A 27,888-nucleotide genomic window follows, 5' to 3' on the forward strand; every position below is an offset into this window, starting at 1 on the left:
GCTCCCGACGACTGCAGTCAGCGACTGCCGCCGAGACGTCGCCGACTGCAGTCGACTGCAGTCTTCGGTAGCAGTTGCTGCTCGTGTAAATGAACCCTTAGTGTATGCCTCCGTCGTAATAATTATTATCTCCGTACAATATATAAGGGCAAATCGTTCAATTTATCTGTGCATTCTGTTGGCGAGCGCGCACGCCGCGGCCTACTGCTCCTCGATTGCGCACCTTTCACTTTTCAGGCGTAGATATTGCCACGTACATAATGTTTGCTGCAGGGCGACATACACCTATTTACACAGTCGATCTGTAAGAGTAAACACCATTCATGCGTCGGAGCTGACACACACTTTTTTTTAGTGTTTGTTACCTCTTATAATTATTATACCTTTAGAAATCCACGCATATTCATTGTTTTACTATATCTAGATATATGAGAACTAGAGTTTGTATCACGCTTTATAATTTTTTCTTTGGGGCGGCTCACCTCCGTCTAAATTCCATCGTTCGCCACTGTTAGGTAACTTATACTATTATGTATAATAAAAATTTTAATAAAAAAATACTACCGACTTCAAAACCTAAAAACGTACCCACTAAACTAAAAAGCGAAAAATAACATCATAATATGTTCTACCTGCTGATCAGTATGAAGGCGGTGCTAAGCCGGTGATGTATTAATTCAAGCCATGTGAGAATATCTTATAGATTTAGATTTTGCAGACAGTGTGTTCATGTGGTCCTGTCAGAAATGGCTTAAATTAAGACAACACCGGCTAAGCACCGCCTTCATACTGATCAGCAGGTAGAACATATTATGATGTTAATTTTCGCTTTTTAGTTTAGTGGGTACGTTTTTAGGTTTTGAAGTCGGTTGTATTTTTTTATTAAAATTTTTATTATTTTTCCATTTTTAGTGTAAAATTTCATCTCAAACGAATACATCAGACGCCTAATGACAGTCACAACACATCTTGGTACAAAATTCTCAGCAATACAAATAAATCAAGCCCAAGCACAAGGTAGCTACCGTAAACTGTTAAGGGGTTCCCTTAATTGACCTTGGTCTTCATCATCAGACCCCTAATAACAGGCACAACTCATCTAGGTAGAAAGTTCTCAGCAATACGAATTAATCAAGGCCAAACACAAGGTAGTTACTGTAAACTGTTAAGGAGTTCCCTTAATTGTCCTTGGTCTTCATCACCAAACCCCTTAATGACAGTTACAACCTATCTATGTGGAAAGTTCTCATTAATACTAATGAATCAAGCCCAAACACAAGGTAACTGCTGTAAATCGTCGAGGAGTTCCCTCGTCTGTTTTATGGCTCCATCATCAGATCGATTTCAAACCTTCATGAAATTGTAGTGCTTAAAAGTACTAAATGGAAAAGTTTACGAACACACTAGACACCCATATAATTTTCGAAAGTTCCCCTCAATTTCTTCAGGATTCCATCATCAGATCTTGACATGATGGCAATGGGACCAAATGGGGACTATACAGTTTCAAACAAAAAAAGAATTTTTGAAATCGGTCCACGCGTGTTTGAGTAATCGGTATACATACATAAAAAAAAAAAATACCGACCGAATTGAGAACCTCCTCCTTTTTGAAGTCGGTTAAAAATCAAGTTATGTTATTAGGATACTCATATATATAGGAGATATCTGAAGACTTATTCGTAACGTAATAAGTTATGTGTAGCGGTCATTTTGCTGTCATCCCTACCCGCCTACCCGCTATTTTTAAGTATTTAATTTATTTTAATGTTTGTCTATTTTATTAGTTTAGTTGTACTTTTGTGTTTTAATAAAACTTTCTTCATAATTAATGTATGTTAATTATGTGTAATTAATGTGTAATTCTTATCTATCTAATTTTTCTCATCAAGTTTATTATCATTAATTTAAGAACGAGTTAATTAAAATAATTATTATTAGTCGTAAAATGACTAGAGACGCTATTATATACCCTTATTTTTAACTAGCGGACGCCCGCGACTTCGTCCGCGTAAAAATTGATGTAAACTTCTCTACCTCTACCTTACCCTGCTCGTAAACCTACCCAACCCTACCCTACCCTACCCTACCCCTACCTTACTCCTACCCTACCGCTAACGCTAACCCTTCCCTCCCCCCACCTTACCCTACCCTAACCCTACCCGTAACCTATCCATACCCTATCCTACCCTACCCCTAATCTACCCCTACCCTACCCCTACCTTACTCCTACCCTACCACTAACCCTAACCCTTCCCTACCCCTACCTTATCCCTACCCTAACCCTACCCTACCCGTATCCTACCCCTACCCTACCCGTACCCTACCCCCACCCTACCCTACCCTATACGTTCCATATCCTCCCCCTACCTCTACCTTGCCCCTACCCTACACTACCCCTACCTTATCCGTACCCTACCCTACCCTACCCTACACTTTCCCTAAATTACCCCTACCCTACCTCTATCCTACCCCTTCCCTACCTCTATCCTATCCCTACTTTCAGCAAAATTGGTCCAGCCTTTTGTGCGTGGTGCTATGACCAAAAGACTATAATTTCCCAAGCGACTTCTATGCTAATACTATAAAGAGGTAAAGTTTGTGTGGTTGTCGGGGGTAATCTCTGGATCTACTGGACCGATTTGGAAAATTCTTTTACCAATAGAAAGCTACATTATTTGCGAGTGTCATAGGCTATGTTTGGTCCTCATATTCATACGGGAACGGGAACCACGTAATTGAAACCGCGGGGCGTCATATAGCGGCATTTCTGCGACTTTCAGAAATTTTGTATTATCTCCGAAACTATATAACTAATTAACATACTGTAAAGGGCAAATCTTATCTCTATAATATCCTTGTGATTATTAAATCATTTATTTTGATAAGGATTTAAGTTTAGTTGTGTAAATAATGACGTAAACCTTAGTTTAAAATTTAAATAATTTATTAAAGTACTAAAGGTACTATATCTGCTAAAATATAAAAGATAGATATATGGTGTCGCGGACTTTTTTGTAGAACTTTTAAAGGTTCAAAAAGCCTCCATACATTTATTTCAGTTATACGCAATGGTTGAGGCAGCGCATGCGAATAAGTAAGTTTTTCGGTCTGACCTGTAAGAGCAAACCCGCGATATCTCAGTAGTTATATATGATAGAAATATAAAATATAGCCTATAGCACTCCCCGATAACGTAGCATTCTACTGGTGAAAGAATTTTTAAAATCGGTCCAGTAGTTCCGAAGATTACCCCATTTCAAAAAATTGTTACAAACTTACAAACTTACAAACTTACAAACTTTACCTCTTTATAATATTAGTATAGATTTGTTTGAAATATATTTCACACCAATTTTGGCTTTGGATTTTTTGGGTTTCTAAGTAATGGCAATTTTTGTTATGATAATCATCAAATTTGACTTGGGCCCGTGAGACCTAAGGAAGGAATCCTACTATCCTATTAATATTTTATGACGGCCTCCGTGGCGCAGTGCTATGCGCAGTGGACTTACAAGACGGAGGTCCTGGAATCGATCCCCGGCTGGGGTGATTGAGGTTTTCTTAATTGGGCCAAGTCTGGTTGGTGGGAGGCTTCCGCCGTGGCTAGTTACCACCCTACCGACAAAGACGTACCGCCAAGCGATTTAGAAACCGAAAGCGGTGTAGATTGTCATCCTACTCCTAAAAAGTTAGCCCGCTTCCATCTTAGATCGCATCATCACTTACCATCAGTTGAGATTGTAGTCAAGGGCTAACTTATACAGAATAAAAAAAAAAAAAATATAAACGCGAAAGATCTTTACTCTGTATTTACTCTGGCGAAAGTTTGTATGGATGTTTGTATATTTAAATTTAAAAAGTAACATTAACGCCTCAACTAATGAACCGTTTTGGCTGAAATTTAAAACAAAGATAGATAATACCCTGGATACTACTGGACTACACAGGGTATATTATTTCTATTCCGAAATTTATTTATTAATTTTTCCTTATTAAATTAAAAGATTTTGAAAAAAACGAGTTGCGAATAACTGATGATTATGGTGGTATTAATGTTTGTTACTAAATTTAAATTTAAAAAAAAAATTAAAAAAAATAAAAAAAAAAAATAAAAAAATTAATTAAAAAAATGAAAAAAAAATAAAAAAAGGGGAAAAAAAATTTATCATACGCGTAGAATTGAGAACCTCCTTTTCTTGAAGTCGGTTAATAAGATATTTAATCAATAAAAATACGACAAAAGTATTCCCGACTTATTAAAAAAAATCGAGTATAATATTGATCACAACATATTTTTAATTCGGCAGTATTCTATTGCTGCTAGCTATCTAGCTGCAGGGACTACGGCGCAGGGACCACGGGGAATAAACGATTTTGTATGGACGTAATAGATCTATAGTATCCTACAAATATTATAAACGCGAGTTTGTATAGATGTTTGGATGTATGTTTGGATGTTTATTACTCTTTAACGCTGCTACTACTGAAGTGGATTAGCTTAAATTTGGAATGGAAATAGATTTTACTCTAGATTAACACATAGGCTACTTTTTATCACGAAAAAATCCATGGTTTCCCGAGATTTGCGAAAACTGATGATTTTGATGATATGAATGTTTGTTACTCTTTCTCGCCTCGACTACTGAACCGAATTAGCTGGAATTTGGTATTGAGATATATTATAGCATGGATACACACATAGGCTACTTTTTATCCTAGAAAAATCCATGGTTCCTGAGGGATTTGTAAAAAAACTAAATTCCGCGCGGACGATGTCGCGGGCGTCCGCTAGTAAAATTATCATTGGTCCTCTCACTATACCGTTAAAAGATCGACAAAGAGATGTAACTGACTCTTAACTTTAAAATTATGGTAATGTACCATCATAAAAACTTAACAAATTAGGAATTAAAATATTAGGCTTAAGAGTTTTAGAGTAAGCTGGCCATTGCCCGCGACATGGCTCGCGCATAAAAAATAGATAGGTATTTAGGAAATTAACTAAATATGTTATATTCTTTTGGTGATAGTCACAGATTAATCAATAATAGACAGATAGAGTTTACGGAAGACGATGGTGTCGTAGCCGCTTCAAATACAAAATTCAAAAACGAATACATTCTCGAGTCTGTACGACACGAAACGTCCCATCAGTAACTTTTATTATTATTCAAGAAAAATGGCGTCTTATGTTTTTAAATATTTTTACAAAAACTAAAGAAATAAGATGGAATATATGTATTACGTAAATGTTGTTAGTGTTAAGTTTTGAAATACAAATTATCAAAAAAAAGTTTGTCTATGGGGATGTAATTTTTTATGGGTTTCACCACGCTGCTTGTAAAGACTCATTCTGTATGATTTTTATTCTGTGGCCAAGCCCGTTTAAACTACAAAATTTCTGTGGTTCTTTCAGAAACAGCTTTAATTGAAACACAACACTGGATTGGCACCGCCTTCAAACTGATCAGGAGGTAGCACATATACAAGATGTTATTTTTTGCTTTTAGTTTAAGTTAATTTTTGAGTTAGAAGTCGGTTGAATTTTTTTTATTAAAATTTTTATTTTTTTATTTTTAGTGTTAGCATACTTACTGGGTAAGAACAAAAATTAATAAGCAATTAGCTAAAACATTATTTTCTTATGATACAGTCCTACAATCCCAATTTTGAAAATACTCTTTAACTCATATACAAAATTTCACTCCCTCTCTATCCACACGTAATATGAATATCCATAAAAACGTGAAAAGTATCATAGCCAATAAGGAATTATTCTTCTTGGCTTATATCTTAACTTTCCTCCGTCTTCATCACCAGACACCTTATGCAGTCACAACCCATATGGGTGGAAAGTTCTCATCAATATAAAATTGATCAAGTCCAAACAAGCTAGCTACTGTGAACCGTCGAGGATATCCCTTAACTCTCCTTCGTCTTCATCACCAGACCCCTAATATAATCACAACCTAACTAGGTGGGAAGTACTCATCAACATAAATTATCAAGTCCAAACATAAGGTAGCTACTGTGAACCGTCGAGGAGTTCTCTTCATTGTCCTTCGTCTTCAATACTAGACCCTTTATTCAGTCACAACCCATCTAGGTGGAAAGTTCTTATCAATACAAAATTATCAAGTCCAAACACAAGGTAGCTACTGTGAACCGTCGAGGATTTCTCTTCACTGTCCTTCGTCTTCATCACCAGACCCTTAATACAGTCACAACCTATCTAGGTGGAAAGTTCTTATCAATACAAAATTATCAAGTCCAAACACAAAATAGCTACTGTGAACCGTCGAGGAGTTCTCTTCACTGTCCCTCGTCTTCATCACCAGACCGTTAAATACATTCACAACCCATGTAGGTGGAAAGTTCTTATCAATACAAATTAATCAAGCCCAAACAAAAGGTAAACTGCTGTAAATCGTTGACGAGTTCCCTCGTCTGTGTTTCGGCTCCATCATCAGACCAACTCCAGACCTTCATAAAATTGTAGTGGTTTAAAATAGCTTATGGAAACACTAACAAACGCACTAGCCGTCCCTACAATTGCATTGCATTGCATTGCATTGTATATTTTGACATTTCATTGCTGACAACTGTAGTTTTGACATAAGTTATTTTAATTGGTGAATGCTGTGATAACCTATAATTAGTTGTGCAATAACTTAGTATATTAATGTAAATTATTGACATGTGACATTGTATCAGCTGTTGGTTGTCCTTATTAAATAAATAAATAAATACAATTCTTGAAAGTTTCCCTCAATTTCTCCAGGATTCCATCATCAGATCCTGACATGAAAAAAATGGGTCCACCCTGGAATTGAACCCTTCAAAACAAAAAATAATTTTTAAAATCGGTAAATAAATGACGGAATTATCGCTGGACATACATAAAAAAAAACATACATACAGCCGAACGAAGAATCTCCTCCTTTTTGGAAGTCGGTTAAAAAGTAGGGATTATTATTTGTTTAATAGTAGTAGGTACTTCTTAATTATAATTTCTTTAATCTTATTAAACGTCATAAATATCTACTAACTAAAAAGATACACCTGAGTATAAAAGATCATACATTGACCATTACATGACAGTTGCTCAAGGTGCAAGGAGTGTTTTTTAGATAGATAAATAAATTAAATTTCTGGAAGAAATGGCTTTGAATATTGTCGACGAAAAGTTACATTTAGAAAAGGTAAGTTTTATATTTTTCTATACATCATTCATCATCATCATTATCAACATTCCGCATCCGCATTCTGACAGCGTGGTGGACTATTGACCTAACCCCTCTCATTTTGAGAGGAGACTCGAGCTCAGCGGTGAGCCGAATATGAGTTGATAATGATGACGTCATATCCAAAATTCAGCTTCCTCGGTTCATTTACACTAAGCCGTTTTTCTAACATAATGAGACAAAACAATGTTAACTTGTTATAATTTCTAGACGATCCTTGCCCCATACACCTACCTCCTGCAAATCAAGGGTAAGCAGTTACGTCTGAAGATCTCTCGCGCCTTCAACCACTGGCTGAAGCTAAGCGATGATAAATTGAATGAGGTGCTAGATACTGCGAGAGCGCTCCATACTGCAACCCTGCTGTAAGTTAATCATTCTAAAATAACACACAATCTTAATCTAAATTTAAGTAAAAGCCAAAGATACTCATCACGAAATACGAAACTTTCGACGGCGTGGCACAGTGGCATACGCAAATATACTCCGTGCATAGCTCGTTCTATCGCCCGCTGTGTGAGTGAGTCCTTTCCCCAAGACTATGATGGACCTGCCAATGGATAGCTTTAAGCAATGTGTTAAAAAACATTTACTTAGTCGAGGTTACTACAACATTGATGAGTTCCTTAAAGATAAAAGCGCTTGGAGGCCATTGGATCAGCTTCCACCTTCACACAGGAAATAAAACTATAAGAAATTGTTATTGTTATCAATTGTAAATTATAATACTGTATGACTTTTTCAAAAGAGCAACTGTTGAGTTTATTGATGGTATCTTCTCAGCAGAACCTGCCTTCCGAATCGGTGGTAGAATCTTTACAAATAGTCAACTGACGTGTCAAAAGTGCTTGTAAACTGAGCCTACTTGAAATAAATGATTTTTGATTTGATTTGATTTGATTTGTGGCCCATAGTTAGCGACCAAGTTTCGGAACCATAGGTCATCACTGGCAACACGCACTGTTCCAAGATTTTTGTCTGTAGGCACTCGGGAATTTCGGACGAAAAGAATCGCGATGTTTCTCGAAATCTATAGAATCTACTATCTAAGAATCATATAATAAGAAATTATGACGTCATAGGTTCGATGATATCCAAGACGATGCGAAGTTGCGGCGCGGACTGCCAGCTGCACATCGTGTATACGGCGCGAATCTCACATTCAACACATCAATGCACGTCCTCTTCCTAGTCCTTAACAGATTTATGGAAATACATCCTAAGGTTTGTGAAAAAACATTTGGTTAGTAACAAACTTTGGTAAACTCCTCCTTGAATCACTAACGAGGTTATTAAAAGTTGTTACTAACCAGCTGTTTTTTTTTTACTGTTGATTAATTAATAGTTATACAACGTAACAGCCACAATGTCACAGTATATTCTGTGACAATCATCATTATCAACCCATATTCGGCTGAGCTCGAGGCTCCTCTCAGAATTAGAGGGGTTAGGTCAATAGCCACGCTGGCCCAATGCGGATTGACAGATTTCCCACACGCAGAGAATTAAGAAAATTCTCTGGTATGCAGGTTTCCTCACGATGTTTGCCTTCTCCGTTTGAGACACGTGATATTTAATTTCTTAAAATGCACACAACTGAAAAGTTGGAGGTGCATGCCTCGGACCGGATACGAACCCACACCTTCCGGAATCTGAGACAGAGATCATATCCACTGGGCTATCACGATATCCACTGGGCTATCACGTCAATGTCACGACAATGTCACAGTAAATATATATATTCTGTGACAATGTCCTACAAATTACGTGGAACATTATCTCGTTCCGACGGTCAGAAATATTTTATTACCTGGTAACACAGGTAACCGGAATTAAGAATTTTCATAATTAAAAAAGTTAAACGTCTTATCAAGATGAAGCTACTCATGGAAAATTAATTTGATAGTAATCAAGTTTTGAATTTGTAGCGATATTCTATTACGAATTTTTTTAAACTCGACAGAGTGATTCTCGAAATCGTCCCTATATCTATCTATCTAACACGATACTGCGTCCGTAGCACGTCGATTCTCTTTCTACGATCGCAATCGTTTCGAAAATTAAAAAATGTATCTTCTTCTTCTTAAGGTGCCTCTCCGACTAGCGAAGGTTGGCAGTCAGTTTCTTGAACTCGTCTCTATCCTTCGCGAGGCGAAATAATTGTGCGGCGCTCGCGATCCCGGTCCACTCTCTGATGTTTCTCAGCCAAGACTTCTCCCTGCGACCAACGCCTCTTCTACCAGCAACCTTTCCCATCAAAATGAGCTGTAGAAGCTCGTATCTCTCGTGTCGTAGCACGTGCTTTAGATACGCAACTTTTCTCGTCTTGACGGTGTGCAAAAGTTCACGCTTCTGATTGACGCGTCGCAGAACTTATGGGAATGAGTAATGACATTCGTTATCATCACGTAATATCGATCGGATCTGTCATTCCATATTTTTTTTTAGTTTTCAAAGCGTTATCGTTTGTAGAAAGAGAATCAACGTGCCACCTAATTTTTTTAATTCTCTACGTGTGTGAAGCCTACCAATCCGCATAAGACCTGCGTGGTAGACCACTAGCCTAACCCCTCTCATTCAGAGACTGTGACTGTGACTTGTGCTCAACAGTGAGCCAAATAATTGTTAATAATGATGATGAAATGGAGAGAAAGAGAAATTTAAACGAATTCGAAACACACTGACGAGTTATATTATCACAGTTACACAACAATCAAGTTTTCGTTAAAAAATATAATATAGTTTTCAAGTTTTTTATCTACGTAGGTATTAGGTACGTTTGGCGTGATGTAAAGATTCGTTCGCTTTCGTATGTAACATCATATCAATAAGGTTGCTTATAATAATAACTTCAACCAACACCTTAAGAAGCTTTCGCTTAACTGCTGGATCAAGGATCGGATACAGAAGGCAGTGATTTTTGAGACGGCACGTATTGTGAGGAGGTTCTTCACTCTGGAGCTCTAACCACCGGTTGCTTGGGCACTCAAATGTGTTAAATGTGGGATAAATTTTTAATAGTGTTTTTTTTTATTTTATTAACATTATTAAAAAATTAAAAAAGGACAAATTAATAAATGAGAATGAGATGATAATATATCTGAATGTTGTTTTAGGCAGCAAAAATATACGCTGAAGACTTCCTGGAGGCACTCCGCGGACAAAGCTGGGAGTTGTATTGGCGGGACAACGTCGTGTGCCCCACTGAGGAGGAGTACAAAACTATGCTCAGAAAGAGTTAGTCCCTTGCTTTTGTATTTTATTTAAAGTAGTAGCTTAAATGCCAATAGGCAGCGCACATAGTTCGAAGATTCTGATGGGACGTTGGGGTCCCTAGAAATGGTGACCCCGCACTGGAAAACGCAGCGTTACCCCCCACTAGGTGGACCGAGGACATTAAGCAGGCTTCAGGAAGCCGCTGTAGTAGTGTTTGGAAGTCCATGTAAGAAGTCTTATCCAGCAGTGGGCATCGGCTGTTAATAATGATGATGACAAAATTGACGGACCATTCAGGCAGCCCACCTGATGGGTATTATCGGTATCTATGTATCTCAGTGTACCATTCAAATAATGACTCACTACATCGTTTTGCATTTCGGTGGACCATTCAAATAATGACCACTCACTTCATCGTTTTGTACTTCGGTGGACTATTCAATTATTGACTCAATATATCGTTTTGCATTTCGGTGGACCAATCAAATAATGACTCACTACATCGTTTTTTATTTCGGTGGAGCATTCAAATAATGACTCACTCACAACATCGTTTTGTACTTCGGTGGAGCATTCAAATAATGAATCACTACATCGTTTTGCATTTCGGTGGACCATTCAAATAATGACTCACTACATCGTTTTGTATTTCGGTGGAGCATTCAAATAATGACACACTCACTATATCGTTTTGCATTTCGGTGGACCATTCAAATAATGACTCACTACATCGTTTTGTATTTCGGTGGATCATCCAAATAATGACTCACTACATCGTTTTGTATTTCGGTGGACCATTCAAATAATGACTCAATACATCGTTTCGTATTTCGGTGGACCATTCAAATAATGACCACTCACTTCATCGTTTTGTACTTCGGTGGACCATTCAATTATTGACTCAATACATCGTTTTGCATTTCGGTGGACCATTCAAATAATGATTCACTACATCGTTTTGTATTTCGGTGGACCATTTAAATAATGACTCACTACATCGTTTTGTATTTCGGTGGATCATTCAAATAATGATTCACTACATCGTTTTGTATTTCGGTGGAGCATTCAAATAATGAAACACTCACTACATCGTTTTGCATTTCAGTGGACCATTCAAATAATGACTCACTACATTGTTTTGTATTACGGTGGTCCATTTAGATAATGACTCACTATTTCGTTTTGTATTTCGGTGCACCTTTAAAATAATCGTTTATTGTCTACATCGTTTTTCATCGTATTTTCGTTTTCGTGATCATCTAAAATTATGTTTTCGATAACGAAATGAAATAGTTAACGTTATTAAACGTAGTGGCATTATTATAGGTAGTTATAGTAGGTGGTAGTTATACTCATAGAAGTTTTTTTTTTTATTCTTTACAAGTTAGCCCTTGACTAAAGTCTCACCTGATGGTAAGTGATGATGCAGTCTAAGATGGAAGCGGGCTAACTTGTTAGGAGGAGGATGAAAATCCACACCCCTTTTGGTTTCTACACGGCATCGTACCGGAACGCTAAATCGCTTGGCGGTACGTCTTTGCCGGTAGGGTGTTAACTAGCCACGGCCGAAGCCTCCCACCAGCCAAAAAGTAGTAATGTTATTTCAACGAAACACAGATGTTTTGTAATTACTAAATAAAAATTAATAAAATTAAATAATCATATTAGATGATCTTAAGAACAAAAACACTCTTGATGAAAAATAGCGTAGTCAAGATTATTTCGTTGAAACAACTTTTTTAGATGATATTTTGATATAATTTGTTATTTTGCAGAGACCGGGAGAATGTTCACTTTACCAGTGAGAGTGTGTCAATTGTTCAGCAATTTTAAAACCGATGTGACCGATTTAGCGGAGTTGCTCGGGTATTACTTCCAGCTTAGGGACGACTACTGCAATTTGAGCCAACAGGACGTAAGTAAGAAAGGAAATACACTTTATTGTACTTCACAAAGAACATACAATACAATAGATTCAAAAATTAGTAGTAGTAAGTCAGTAACAGTCATCAACCCATATTCGGCTCACTGCTGAGCTCGAGTCTCCTCTCAGAATGAGAGGGGTTAGGCCAATAGTCCACCACGCTGGCCCAATGCGGATTGGCAAACTCCACACACGCAGAGAATTAAGATAATTCTCTGGTATGCAGGTTTCCTCACGATGTTTTCCTTCACCGATTGAGACACGTGATATTTAATTTCTTAAAATGCACACAACTGAAAAGTTGGAGGTGCATGCCCTGGACCGGATTCGAACACACACCCTCCGGAATCGGAGGCAGAGATCATATCCACTGGGCTATCACGTCATTCAGTCAGTAAATAGTAGTAGAAATAGTAGTAAAATAGTAGTAGCATGTATTTTGTGGTAGTAAATGAAAATTTGTATGAAAATAACTTCTGCGATAAATTCTGCCTTTTGAAATTACATACGCAACTGTAAGGTTCACTTATTTTTTTTAAATATTTGTTAATGATTACAATTTCAAATATTACGGTTTATTTGAGATTTAATTGAGAGAAGTTTCAATTTGGACCTACAGTTTTCAGTATTTTTGGGCTTATATTATTATAGATATATATATATTTTTTCATTCTGATCTTTCACTCTTTCATTCATAGCTTAAAAAATATTTTTTTCATATGCATATTTTAGTGAAAACGTGATTATTTCATATTACTATGTTGTTTTCTCAGGCGTTAGAAGAATGGCCAGGAGAAGAAGACATACAGGTAAATTAAAAACTATAATATAATGGTAGAACCAAATTAATAAACATTTAAATTAAAATACCGCACCATATTGCAAAAAAAAGTAACTAATTCTTTCAATAAATAAAATAATTTTTAGGGGGGCTCCAATCCAGAATTGTCATATTTGTCTGTTCTCTGATCAGGCGCTATATGAATTATAATGTTTGAGTAGATAGTTAGACGGAGGTCCTGGGTTAGATCCTCGACTGGGCCGATTGAGGTTTTCTTAACTGGTTCCGGTCTGGCTGGTGAGAGGTTTCGGCCGTGGCTATTTACCTACCAGCAAAGGCGTACCGCCAAGCTATTTAGGGTTGTACGATGTCGTGTAGAAGCCGAAAAGGGTGTGGAATCCACCTCCTAACTAGTTAGCCCGCTTCCATCTAGATTGCATCATCACTTACCATCAGGCAACAACCTTTATACTACACGTTCTACACGTTATAAAACCTTTGCCATCAGGTGAGATCGTAGAAAAAAATAAATGAAAGTATGGTAAGACTAATTATTTGCTACATTTACCCTTCTAGGCAGACAGGGTTTCCAGCTACTGTGAAGATATAACGGAGGGCAGATTCAATTTGCCGGTCATACACGCAATCAACACGCCAGTCGGGCCAGAGGTTTTGAGTATCCTTTTAATACTGAGTAGTGTAAGTTTTAAGACAAAGAGAAATAAAGAAAACGTTTATTATCAAATTGTGCCGCACATCAAAATGCCTAATAGTACGATATCCAGCACAGGAAATATCGGGATAAGAAATAAATTATAGAAAATATTTACATTGACACATTGCACATGGGATATCTAGTTAAATTGCGGCGGATAGTTTTAGCAGACTCCGATGTGATTACAAAAATAATTAAACTAATGTCGAACAAAGGTCAAATCACAACATTTGTCAGGACAACTTAATTAACAAATCAAACTGTAACCAAAATAAGACCGTAGAATGGCAGAGAATGACCTTGAGTGAAGTCACGCACTTGTGAACGATGTGTGCAGGGTTAAAGGCGCCTTTGACAGATATCTAACATTCCCTTTTTCCACTCAAGTCACTCTCCCCGCCTATCCCAAGTAACCCATAAAGAATTACACAACAAGAGATGTGGACAGCTTGAACGCCACGAGCACACTGAAGCCGTCCGTACCGCAAGTCGATAACAATAGTGTGGAATAAGTGCATATTTTTTAAATTTATTTTAGCACCTTCTCTCATTGGTTAATTTAAAAAAATCTATTTTAGAACCTAAATATTAGGTTGCCTTTGATCTAGTTCATGGTTTCCTAGATTATGTATAAAAAACGTCTTTGGCCGCAATTAAACTAGACAACCTATTTGCAATGTGTCACTGTGAACATTATCTATCATTATTTTCTTAGCACTAATGAATAACAGATGAGAGTATATATTTCTATTGCCGAATCTTAGACCACAAGCAGTAACCACTATTGTAGTTGCAGATACTCGTACGTTGACCACCTGGGCAATTCAATACCAAAACTCTAATTATATAAAATAAATAGACGCATCAAACACCACACTGTCATGTTTGGCACAACCTTGAAAAAGGTATCTGCTAATTGTGTTGTATGAACCAAGCAAAATGCTGGACCTACTACTGGATACAAGCTGCTCTTCCAAGATGGACGGGCAACTTGATCCTTAGTGCAAAAAATGAGCCAGCCCTCTTGTCAACAATCGAGGCCGCGGTCAAAAAATTCTGATGTTCTTAGTACTTATATGAATCAAATTATATTCCTGAACGTTGCATAGACATAATTCGCCAAAGAACCGAAGATATTTCGCTGAAGAAGTACTGCCTGTCACTGCTGGAGAAGGCGGGCAGCTTGCAGTACACGCGCAACTTGCTTGCCGAACTCGACCGATCTGCAAGAGCTGAGGTAAGCAACTACAAAAATCATCATCATTCATCATCCACATTAACACCCAATGGACATCCACTGCTTGACATAGGCCTCTTGTATAGACTTCCAAACATCACGGTCTCGGGCCGTCAGCATCTAGTAGCTCCCTGCAGAGAGCATCACCTTGACAGCCGATGGACGTCCACTCTCGTCAAAACAACGGTCTTGAGCCGCATTATTATCAGCATATTTCTATTCCCACTACTAAATTCCATATTTTTGGGAGATGAACATCTTAGCATTCCATGGATTCACCGTGCTGCTGCCATGTCCATCGTATGGCAGAGAAAAAAAACTCCGAGCAAAGCCTTGGACTTATGACTAATGGGGGTAGGATTAAGGATATCCTTCACAGCTAACTGAAACTCCCCTTCTCCGCTTATGTTGTTCTCCCCGCCTCGCCAAATTTGGCAGGATCCTACTGCCTTGGATACCCATTCTAATACACAACTTGCTGCAGTTCTAGTGAGGCCAAGGTTTTTAAGTAAGTTCCTTTGACAGATTTTGCTGGTAATCCTCTCGCACCTATTTCTACGGCGAACAAACTAACCACATATTTATATAATATTGTTAGTTAGTTCATTGGTCGACGGTGCTAAGAAGATGCTCTTTCATGTGGTCCTTTCAAAAACGGCTTAAATGAATACGACACCGGCTTAGCTCCGTCTTCAAACTAATCAGAAGCTAGAAAAGAATAATATTATGTTGTTATTTATCGCTTTTTAATTTAGTGGGTACCTTTTTAGGTTTTGAAGTCGGTTGTTTTTTTTTTATTATACCTATTTTAAGAATTTGAACTTTAAGATTTTTATGGGATGGCAAAAATAAAATGTCAGTGACAACGAAGTTGTCATGAAAATGAGTGATGTCACATCGCTGTAACTTTAGAGAATACAGGGGCTGGTTCCAGGCAGCCGATGGATACAGGCGCCGCAATACCTTGGTGTTTTAGAAACTCTTTTAAGATATTACTATGTCCAGCAGTGGAGATCTATAGACTGCGATAAATATTAATATTACTTTATACATAACGATTTCAGATGAGAATATAATTATTATCTTCATAGACGTTAATTAGAGTGTAATGTTTCACCTAGTAGGGGTTTCGTTTTTTAAATGGCTTTAAATACTTTAATTACCAGACGCCGCGCGGTTTTCACCCGCGTGGTTTCCGTTTCCGTAGGCAATATATACGGGGATAATATAAAGCCTATAGCCTTTCTCATTAAGTGGGCTATCTAACAATGAAAGAAATTTTCAAATCGGTCCAGTAGTTCCTGAGATTAGCGCGTTCAAACAAACAAACTCTTCAGCTTTATAATATTGGTATAGATAGGTTCTAATATAAATTAAAATATAGTTATTTTGTTCTTCAGATCGCTCGTCTTGGTGGCAACCCGCCCTTGGAGGCTGCACTTGATGAAATGCTAAGTTGGAAGGATTAATAAAGAAAATTAACATAAAAATATCCTAATCATAATAAGTTAGGTTTATAAATGTTTAGTTTTTAGTTAAATTTAGTAGTTAATTTTGTTTTATTTTATGTTATGTAGGTAATTTAACTTTAACTTAATTTTTCAGAATGTTTACTAACCAAAAATGGGAATGTGTATGAAATAAATATTTTCGAGAAACAAGCATATACATTATTTACTAATCCTTATCACTTGTCATAATACCTACCTGGATACCTTTTTATGGTTCCGAACGTACGTACGTACAAAAACGGAACCCTAATAAGATCTGTTAAATGTCCGTCTGTTTTCTCCGAATCTACTAGACCAATTTTAGCAGACTCAGAAGTGATTACAAAAATAAGAAAACTAATTTCGAAAAAAGGTTATGATTCACAAATTGTCAGGACAACTTAATTAACAAATCAAACTGTAACCAAAATGCCCACCCCCCGGCCCTGGCATTTCTTCAACCACCCGGCAATATATATATCTAAAAAATCTTGATAATTTTTGTATAATAATAAAATTAGATAATTTTTGTATAATAATAAAATTACTTTAGGAAAAAAAATTCGTTACAGCGTTTTACGACATTTTTAATTCGTCTGTAATTTGTCCTCGACGGGGACAAGCAAAGATTGTTGACCGTAAAACCTGCATGAGTTTTACGACATTTTTTGAAGACTTATGATTGGTTTGTATGTACGTTTTCTTCTTTGTATATAATATTATACAGCCTCAAAGGTTACTTAAAGGGTCAATAGGGTCAATATTAAAAATTAATACGTAAAAAACTAAGATTGTCTGGTTGTTTATGAAATAAATAAGATAATAAAATCATTTAAAAAATTTATAACGTAATAAGATTTTTAATTGATTTTATAACGTGATAGATGAAAACTCAGACATTTTTAACTGTCTTACATTAAATGTGACATTTTCCATTATAATAAGAAGTATTAACTTAAACACATAAATAACAAAGATTTTTATAATTTTGTTTGAACGCTCATACAAATTTAACGATCTCTCTCACTGATGACTCGTTCGTGACATTTAACAATCCATTGCAGCGTCGCAAAATTGATCCTTTATTTTTAACCGACTTCAAAAAGGAGGAGGTTCTCAATTTGGTCGGTATTTTTTTTTTATGTATGTGTATTACTCAAAGACGCGTGGACCGATTTCAAAAATTCTTTTTTTGTTTGAAACGGCATAGTCCCATTGCCATCATGTCAAGATCTGATGATGGAATCCTGGACAAATTGAGGGGAACTTTCGAAAATTATATGGGTGTCTAGTGTGTTCGTAAACTTTTACATTTAGTACTTTTAAGCACTACAACTTCATGAAGGTTTAAAATCGATCTGATGATGGAGCCATAAAACAGACGAGGGAACTCCTCGGCGATTTATAGCAGTTACCTTGTGTTTGGGTTTGATTAATTTGTATTAATAAGAAATTTCCACATAGATAGGTTGTGACTGTCATTTAGGGGTTTGGTGATGAAGACCAAGGACAATTAAGGGAACTCCTTAACAGTTTACAGTAACTACCTTGTGTTTGGCCTTGCTTAATTCGTATTGCTGAGAACTTTCTACCTAGATGAGTTGTGTCTGTTATTAGGGGTCTGATGTATTTGTTTGAGATGAAATTTTACACTAAAAATGGAAAAATAATAAAAAATTTAATAAAAAAAATACAACCGACTTCAAAACCTAAAAACGTACCCACTAAACTAAAAAGCGAAAAATAACATCATAATATGTTCTACCTGCTGATCAGTATGAAGGCGGTGCTTAGCCGGTGTTGTATTAATTTAAGCCATTTCTGACAGGACCTGAGGAGGACAACACTGTCTGCAAAATCTAAATGTATGAGTTATTCTCACATGGCTTGAATTAATACATCACCGGCTTAGCACCGCCTTCATACTGATCAGCAGGTAGAACATATTATGATGTTATTTTTCACTTTTTAGTTTAGTGGGTACGTTTTTAGGTTTTGAAGTCGGTTGTATTTTTTTTATTAAAATGTTTAGTTTCAAAAGTAATGATACCCTATTAATTTAATTTAAAAAACTGTCATCATCTATACCTGCGCAGATAATTGACAGGTATTACCATTCTATAAATAAAAAATATTATAAAAAGGAGGTATTTGTATAAATTGTTATGACAGCTATAGTATGAATAAGATTGTGACTGATGAGTTTTGTTATTTGTTGAGAAATGTTTATACTGGCACGTTGGTTTGTCGTGTTAATGATTTAGTAGTGTAATTGATTATAAATTATTTACTGTGGCCATGGAGAATGTGTCGATCAGGGAAGCTGAGTGTTAAAACATTAAAAGGATCCTTTAAACCTACACACACGATCACAAGTCCTGGGACCTGCTTCAGATGTTTCCTCTACCACAAAGTGATGGTGCAATCCCTGTCGCTGCTACCCTTCTCGTTATTCAGCGTCTATATCCACTTTGTCATAACAACTTTTAATAAGCTGATTCTAATATTGAATGTATCTAGTTTGAATATTATTTAAATGTAAATTGACAAATAAAATACCTTAGCGGAATCCGATACCTATGCTAGTATTTCAATATTTATCACTTAATTAAGGAAATGAAGTAGGTATCTAAAATAAAATCAACAATGTCTAATATTTATTTTATTCTAATATTTATAATAATTTAATGCATGATCACTATCTTATGCCTATTTGTAATGAAACTTGAAAGAAAATGTATTAAAGTCTACACTTTGAAATGTAAATTTTTTATCCGCTTGTCTTATTATCTAAGATAAGCCTAAGATATTTCATAAGATCATTATTTCTTTATTTCTTCTTTTGTTCACATAACTTGACATTATAATTATGTAGGTAGATTATGTAATTATATAATTATGACCATTATGAAAACCAAGAACTAGATCACAGGAAACCTAATACAGTTAAATTAAGCTTATAATAAGCTTTCATGTGACATAAACAGATGAGGGTATATAATTATCATTATTTAACTGTTTATTTCTGGCAACCCCTCAGTGTGAAAGCAGAAGCAGGCAACCTTTACTTCTTCAATTCTTTTTTTTTCTATTAACTGATGTACGTTTTTTTTAATTAACTAATGACGGAAAGAAATTTAATAAATTAAAAAAATATATGCATTTAATACTATACAGCCTCAAATTAACTAACAACCCATGTGCAATGTGTTAATGTGAATATTTTATATATTTTTTTTCCCCAATTAAATAATAGATGATTTCGTATTATTATTTTTGACAAAAGTTTGATCCTTTACAAGACGAGAAACTCCATGTGTACGATTTTATGTTAGGTATGATTCACCAAAGGTAATGAATTTTCTAGTGATTAAAAGAAATAGATAAAAGATAACTTTTCATTATTTTTTAATTCTTAATAATCTTTGTTTATTTTTAATGGGCTATTTATGTTAAATACTCATATGAAGGCGGTATTTAAAGGACTGACATTGTTAACGTATAATCATTTAAATTGTAAATCTTGGGGTGATTGCTGTGTTCAAGATTTTTTTTTAAATAATGGCGCTGGACATTATCAACACAAACATACACTTAGAAAAGGTAAGTGTCCATATTTCCAACCGACGAAAAAACGAAGAAGATTCTAAGTTCGATGCGTATATTTTCATAACTTTTTGATTATTCTTTTTTAAATAAAACCCGAAATCGGTCACATATAAATATGGAAAAGATCTCTTAACTTGGGCAGGAAAATAGGAGATGATATGTAACAATGTAAGACCGATTTCATGAATTCTTTTTATAATGGATAGCAATTATTACTTTGGATAATTAAGATAATTATTTTAAGTAGGCACAAGTGAAAAACCACATGAAAGGAAAAAAATTGCCTGAAAAATATGTCTAAATCTTTATGATATGTCTTGACAGCCAGCTTAGCACCACCTTCAAACTGATCAGTAGGTAGAAAATATTACAATGTTATTTTTCGCTTTTTTCGATGATTACGTTTATTTTTTGAAATCGGTATATATTTTTCATTTCATTAAAAGCTTTAATTAAATTACACTTTTACCTTAGCAAATCAATATTTTATCCACTTCCACTGAAGCTCTGATGGACAATGGATGGACAAATGGACATGATTCGATCATCGCTCATGTTGACGGAACAAGAAGTTGGCTCAGCTTATCTGGGAAATTATTGCATGTCTATTCAAACCAAATAAGTATTATTCGAAAAACATTGATTTCCAGGAGATCCTGGCCCCGTATTCGCACCTCATGCAGATGAAAGGCAAGCAGATACGTGTAAAGATCTGTCGTGCCTTTAACTTTTGGCTACATGTGCCTGAGGACAAGGAACGATACATCGTCGATACCGTTGCCATGCTGCACAATGGGAGTCTGTTGTAAGACATTTTTTTCTACTTTCGCAAATGTCAGTAATGTCATAGAAGTCCACTGCTTGTCACAGGCCTCTTATATGGACTTGCAAACACATGGATCTCGAGCCAGCATCCAGCAACTTCTTGCAACCCGGTTGATGTCCTCGGTGCATCTAATAATCGGCAAATATTTAGCTTTCTGGTGCTGGGTCGTCCCCCTTTGACTTCAACGTGTATTGGCTCGTAGAGTTATGCCCTGCCCATTGCCACTTTAACTTCGCAACTTGCTGAGCTATGTCATTGACTTTGGTCCATTTGCGGATATCCTCATTTCTGATTCGATCACGCACGAAAATATCAAACATTCCATCGCCTGTTGAGTGTCTCTTAGTCTTCTTATGAGGCCCATGGTTAGCGACCAAGTCTCGGATCCGTAGGTCATCAAGGGTTTTACCAGGTCCTTTAGTAGTCGTCATAGGACGTTACGGTTAAAGTAAGTAAGATTTTTTTTTTATATTTCCGCGTAATAGTATTAGCTATTAGCTAATAGACATCTACTGCTACTGCTGCACGTGGTGTTTAGAATACAATAGACATATTGTATTCTAAATACCACGGTTCTGAGCCACCATCATCCAGCGGCTTCTTCCAACCCTGTTAATGTCGTCTGTTCACCTAATTAGGGTCGACCATCACTGCGCTCTTCAGTGGGGGGTCGTCATTTCAGCATCTTGGACATTAACGTCCATTAGCTCTTCAGTTTTCGCGCTATGTGCCCTGCTCATCGGCCGCTTCAACTTCGCGATTCGCTGAATAATGTTGATGACTTTGGTTCATTTGACATTCTCACTTCTGATTCGATCACGAAAAGAAACTCCTAGTATTGCTCGATCCATCGCCCGCTGAGAGACTCTGAGCCTTCTTATGAGGCCCATAGTTAACGACTAAGTCTCGGATCCGTAGGTCATCAAGGGTATCACCAGATTCTAACAGGTCGATATCTTTCCTAATAGAGTATTTATTTGTGACAAATCTTTACAATACGATACCTTTCATAATCCTTAATGGTTCTGTTTCAGGATGGACGATATTCAAGACAACTCCACCATACGCCGCGGTATACCGGCCGCTCACTGCGTTTATGGAGTGCCGCTTACGATCAATGCTAGCTCACACATCTACTTCCTCGTCATCAAGCGGATCCTGAAATTAGGCGTTGCGGTATAATCAAATATAATAAATATTTGATCTTTAATCAACGTAAAAAAGACGTTTTTGACAGCCTCAATGTCGCAGTGGTATGTGCTGTGGATTTACAAGACGCAGGTCCTGGGTTCGATCCACGGCTGTGCCGATTGAGGTTTCTCAATTGGTCCAGGTCTGGCTGGTGAGAGACTTTGACCGTGGCTAGTTACCACCCTACCGGCAAAGACGTACCGCCAAGCGATTATGTGTTTCGGAACGATGCCGTGTAAAACGGATAGTGGTGTGGATTTTCATCCTCCTCGAAACAAGTTAGCCCGCTTCCATTTAAGATTGCATCATCACTTACCATCAGGTGAGATTATAGTCAAAGGCTAACTTGTAAAAGAATAAAAAAAGAGAAGTTTTACCAGATTGATGTCTATCTGTGGTACTCATCGGTTCTCGGTCTCATTTCCAATGCTTCGAAAATTTCGAATTGTATAGGAATGACATACGACGCTGGCCCAATGCAGATTGGTAGACTTCACACTTGTAGAGAATTAAGAAAATTCTCAGGTATGCAGTTAAAATATTGATTTTAGGCAACGCAAGTATTCTCTGAGGAAATTCTGGAGCTATTTCGCGGACAAGGCATTGACATCTACTGGCGGGATAATTTCATCTGCCCCACTGAAGAGGAATATAAGGATATGCTCAAACAAAGTAACTATAATCTTGGAATTTTTATTTCACCCACTTCCCGGTCTTCGATTAGGATGAAATTTTGCACACGCTCTGAGTTCTGATGGCGGCCTCCCCAAGCTTGGAACTGTGTATGTAAGAAAATCTTGGAGTCTTGATTTGACTCACTTCCCGGTCTTCGATTAGGATGAAATTTTGCAAAAAACAAAAACACCGTTGTTTTTTACTCTTTAACGCGGCAACTACTGAACCCATTTGAACCGAACCAAAATCGGTTGAGCCGTTTAATAGTTCGGGGGGTTAAAAGTAAGGAATAATAACCGAATGTCTGTAAATGTAGTCGAGTGGGGTCTCAAATGAAAGCGTACTGAAAGAGAATATTGATGACTTGATCGAGAGTGTGATTAATAATTTCATGGTCTTCGCCTTCAAAATTTTCAATTTTATATTTTCAGAGACCGGCCACATGTTTATATTGGGTGCCCGATTAATGCAAATTTTCAGTAAAAACAAAACAGATTTCAGCAATTTCGCACTTCTCCTTGGTCTGTACTTCCAGATCAGAGATGACTACTGTAATCTGACGCAGCAAGAGGTACCTAATTCTTAAAAACTCTTACAACAAAAATAATTATTTATTATTATTAATAATATAATAATAACCATACCTACTTAACAAATTACTTGAAATGTAACCTCTTGAGTGATATTTCCTCACAAGGCATAAACAAGTTGACAAATGGACTTGGATCAAATCAAGATCATATTTTCAATTACATGTTCTATACTTATAACAAATCTGTAGACAGGTCAATTCTATACATGAAATTAAAATTTTAAAAGCAATCAATGAAAATTTTGTCTGTCTGTCTGTCTGTCTGTCTGTCTGTATAGAAACAAAAACTACTCGACGGATTCTAACGAAACTTACAATTTATTCTTCATAGTCCTGGGCAGGTTATCTTAAGGTTACTTTACATCACGCTACGATCAATAGGAGCAGAGCAGTGAAGGGAAATGTTGGGTAAACGGGAGAAATTATTCCATTTTTACAGCGATACTACTGTAAAGGCTGGATCGAAGAGGTCTAAGGGCGGGCTGAGTCGCTAGTCCGCTAGTCAAAACTAAAATGAGTGCTCTCAAAAGTTCATATTTTCAACTTGTCAATGTATTCGGTCTATTGATCGATCGTCAAGGAATTTCTTAACAGTACATCCTGTAGTCACAAGTTCAGGACAAGTTTTCTCTCTACCACGCAATGGGGCCGGCACCCGTACGGTGAATTCATGGAATGATAAGATATTCGTCTCACTTGTAAACATTCTATTTAAAGTAAATAATATATTTTTTGTTTATTGCAGGCGTTAGAAGAGACTCCAGTAGACAAAAGCCAGGTAACCTCAAAATGCATTGAAATGCGACAGTTAAGAGTGTACACTGTTTTTACTTAATTTCCCTTCATTTTCAAGGCACAAAAAGATATCAGCTTCTGCGAAGACCTGACGGAGGGAAAATATAGTCTGCCGATCATACATGCGGAGAAGTTTCCAGAGAGTAAAGAAATACTGAGTATCCTTTTAAGATTTTGACTTATCTAATTTTTTTTATAAGGAATAAACACGATCTCACCTGATGGTAAGTGTAGATGTTGCCTAAGGAACGCACTTGTCTAGAAGATTGCGCTCCAAAGTAGATGACCTTCATTTGCAGGAAAACTTTTATATTTGGTGCGGTGTGTTAAGCAAAAATGACAAGCGTATCAAAATGTCATCGTATGGAAAACAGGCAAAGATGCAAATTCGTTTTCAGAAAGTGTGTTCAAAGTGTGTTTCTTCACAAGTGTGTTATAAAACGTCGCATGCCATTTAGGTGCGCTTAGATAATTACAGCCTCTGCTTCCTTAATATAGCTCTCGCCTGCGGCTCGAACTTGCAATATCACCTCGGCTGTAATTTTCAAGTTACCGCACTTATGATAATGTAATATTATTTGTTTTATCATGGTCGTAGAAAAAAAATATTGTATGCCACTGCACGTAATTAGCGATTGTAGCACTCGTGTTGTCGATTGTACAATTCGGCCCCCATTATATGGCATAAATAACTATGTATATTGTTACAGGTGGCTCGCTTTGGAGGCAACCCAGCGATGGAGGCTGTTCTTGATGAGCTTATGTCTTGGAAACAAAACTGAGTGTTATTTTTGATTAAAATATTAATTGCCACAATATAATGATTGTTTTTTAATTTACAAACTTTTGTATAACTTGTGATCAACATAGAGAAATAGTAATATGAGACTTTATCTTTTATACTCTCAGTTATTTATTTAATTTTTAATAATGTTATTAATATAAAATATATAATTCATAAAAACAAATCAACCCTCCCGCTGCGGGACATTTGAGTGCCCAAGCAGTTAGTGGTCAGGGCTCCAGAGTGACGAACCTCCTCACAATACGCGCTGTCTCAAGAATGACTGCCTTCTGTATCCCACTCTTGAAAGCTTCAGATGTTGGTCGAAGATTGTCGCTATAAGACCGTTGACTAAAACAATTATCGGAACAATAATAGTTGACTCAACATTCCACATGGCGGTAATCTCGTATGGTAGGTATGTATTTTGATATTTTTTCCTTTTCGGCGTTAACCAGAATATCGTCATGTGTATCAACAATTATTGCACGACGCACCAATTTATCAATTATTAGCACTATATCAGGTCTATTGGCAACAATATACCTGATACGAGACTTTATCTTATTATTATGTGCATATTAATAGGTCAAATCTTATAATCTAAATTTATTAAAATAAATAAATGATTTAAAAAAAAAATAATAAAAACATTCAACCGACTTCCAACTCAAAAACTAACCTAAACTAAAAAGCAAAAAATAACATCTTATCTATGTGCTACCTTGTGATCTGTTTTAAGGCGGTGCCAACGCGAATTTATATGGAATTTAAACAGTTGTGCAGTAGTGCCAAGAGATGGCGCTGTTTCAATTCCTTAGAAATTCGCGTTTACGTTAACGGGGTAGTAACTGTTTCAAACTCCCACTAGGCCCTCCGTATTCTCGACGAAACGGAAACTATGGGGCCGTCGGCTTTTTATGTATAACTTAAAATTCATTAATTAATTTTGAATAAGATCAATGCAGGTATTGTTATCGCCGTTTAGTGTTGGAAATAGTAGTCTGTGACGGATATGACGTCGCTCGATCTCGTGTTGGCTTCAGTGTGCTCGTGGCGTTCGAGCCGTCCACATCTCTTGTTGTGTAATTCTTAATGGGTTACTTAGGATAGGCGGGGAGAGTGACTTGAGTGGAAAAGGGGAGTGTTTGTATACAGTCAAAGGTACCTTTAACCCTACATACATCGTTCACAAGTGCGTGACTCCACTCAAGATCATTCTCTGCCATTCTAGGGACTTATTTTGGTTACAGTTTGATTTGTTAATTAAGTTATCCTGACAAGTGTTGTGAATCATAACCTTTGTTCAACAATAGTTTTCTTATATTTGTAATCCCTTTTGAGTCCTATAATAGTATTTGTCGGAACAACGTCTCCACACTTTTTTAAATATCTTTTTAATTTATATACACGCTTGCTGGCGAATTATGATCTGTGGTTTAACCTTAATTGAAGTTTTACGTTAAAGAGATTAGAAAGTTCTTAGAAGTTAGTTACTTAAAGTAACGAAATAAAATAGGTTATAGGTACTTACAGGTGGACAAGTAGAAGAAGATTTTGCTATGGCCAGAGGCCATGATGTTTACCCATTGGTCTTGTTTGTCCATCGAATTAGAATAAGTAAGTTGCTTTTAGTAGTGATAACCCATGAACGTGGCATTGAAATTTAATTATAATGCCGTAGCGAAAAACTTTATGGCACTCGTAGCCAATGATAATTTTATACTATAGATAGGTTACGTCTCTACAAAATCACCACAAAAAATATACATAAATATTATATATTTATGTATATATATGTATAATATATTTATGTATATATAGTTTTCATACTCCCTAAACACACAACCTGACATTGTAGACGATATCTTCGTTTTTTTTGTTTTCGTTAGTTTGTCCGTCTCAGTTATGATGCGCTTGTACCCCATCTCTAGTATAAAATATCATTGCTTCTAGCGGACCTTATCTAAATTTTAGTACTCAGCTATAAAAAAATATGTGTGGTTTTATTTACAATTAATAGGTAAACAATCATTCATCCTCTGGTTTCTTACCTAAGGTTGGTTTTTTTCTAACTTAATATGAGACCAACCCTTTCCAATAAAAAAGAGTTATCAAAATCGGAACACTCAGTAAGAAGTTAAGCGTATTCACAAAGATTCTATACAATTAGATATGTCACTAGCACTAACACTGAGGCGATTATAAGTGGCTAATTGTCTTAATTTTATTTAGTCGCATTGTAAACAAAGAAAGTTATTTAAACATTGTAAACAATACCTAAATATTGTCTACAATGTCGAGTTGTGTGTTCAGGAAGTGTAAAAACTATTTAAACATAAATATATGAGGTAAGTAAATACAAAATTGTGTATGTGGGCGCTCAGTAGGTATGGAGTAGCTAAATTGTCATGATTATTAAGCACGTAACATATGTAATAGTATTAAGTCTTTGGTATTTAAACATAAAAAGAAAGATATAAGTGTCAAATTGATAACCTTTTCTAAGTTTTTACGTCGGTTCAAAATCATTCCTAACGATTTTTTAATTGGTCAAATTAATTAGACTAAGGTAATAGTTACAAAATTAATTAACAAATTCACATTATACTCGTAGCTATAATATATTATATCTACTTTTTTGAAAGAAGAAAGAAGAATAAAGAAAATAAATTTATTCATATCTAAAAGTTACAAACAGTCAGTACCTTACCCCAATGACAGCATGTCTGTCTGCAACCCTTAATAAAAATTTTAATAAAAAAAAATTCAACCAACTTCCAACTCTAAAATTAACCTAAACTAA

The 27,888-nt window shown here is 36.2% G+C and overlaps 2 protein-coding genes across 2 annotated transcripts; both read left to right on the forward strand.

Annotated features, from left to right (window-relative positions):
- Window positions 1-7,008: 7,008 nt before the first annotated feature.
- On the forward strand, window positions 7,009-16,769 carry LOC112043501 (terpene synthase-like). Its single transcript, XM_024078961.2, has 9 exons — window positions 7,009-7,205; window positions 7,458-7,612; window positions 8,330-8,471; window positions 10,364-10,484; window positions 12,239-12,378; window positions 13,161-13,196; window positions 13,745-13,844; window positions 14,993-15,120; window positions 16,521-16,769. Exons 1-9 carry the CDS (start codon window positions 7,164-7,166, stop codon window positions 16,587-16,589), a joined length of 933 nt encoding a protein of 310 aa, XP_023934729.2. The 5' UTR covers window positions 7,009-7,163; the 3' UTR covers window positions 16,590-16,769.
- Window positions 16,770-20,171: 3,402 nt separating this feature from the next.
- On the forward strand, window positions 20,172-25,052 carry LOC128198596 (terpene synthase-like). Its single transcript, XM_052884790.1, has 7 exons — window positions 20,172-20,213; window positions 20,870-21,024; window positions 22,080-22,221; window positions 22,788-22,908; window positions 23,343-23,482; window positions 24,357-24,456; window positions 25,009-25,052. Exons 1-7 carry the CDS (start codon window positions 20,172-20,174, stop codon window positions 25,050-25,052), a joined length of 744 nt encoding a protein of 247 aa, XP_052740750.1.
- The last annotated feature ends 2,836 nt before the right edge of the window (window positions 25,053-27,888 follow it).

Source organism: Bicyclus anynana, chromosome 12 (assembly GCF_947172395.1).
Source record: "Bicyclus anynana chromosome 12, ilBicAnyn1.1, whole genome shotgun sequence".
NCBI classification, from domain to species: Eukaryota; Metazoa; Arthropoda; class Insecta; order Lepidoptera; family Nymphalidae; genus Bicyclus; species Bicyclus anynana.

What these genes read in the sequence shown, in the direction of transcription:
- LOC128198596 (XM_052884790.1), top strand. Translation starts at nt 20,172, where the DNA reads ATGGCGCTGGACATTATCAACACAAACATACACTTAGAAAAG. An exon ending in TAAGGATATGCTCAAACAAA is followed by an intron (nt 22,909 to 23,342) that starts GTAACTATAATC and finishes TTATATTTTCAG; the next exon opens with AGACCGGCCACATGTTTATA. An exon ending in AGAGAGTAAAGAAATACTGA is followed by an intron (nt 24,457 to 25,008) that starts GTATCCTTTTAA and finishes ATATTGTTACAG; the next exon opens with GTGGCTCGCTTTGGAGGCAA.
- LOC112043501 (XM_024078961.2), top strand. Translation starts at nt 7,164, where the DNA reads ATGGCTTTGAATATTGTCGACGAAAAGTTACATTTAGAAAAG. An exon ending in AGTCGGGCCAGAGGTTTTGA is followed by an intron (nt 13,845 to 14,992) that starts GTATCCTTTTAA and finishes AACGTTGCATAG; the next exon opens with ACATAATTCGCCAAAGAACC. An exon ending in ACCGATCTGCAAGAGCTGAG is followed by an intron (nt 15,121 to 16,520) that starts GTAAGCAACTAC and finishes TTTGTTCTTCAG; the next exon opens with ATCGCTCGTCTTGGTGGCAA.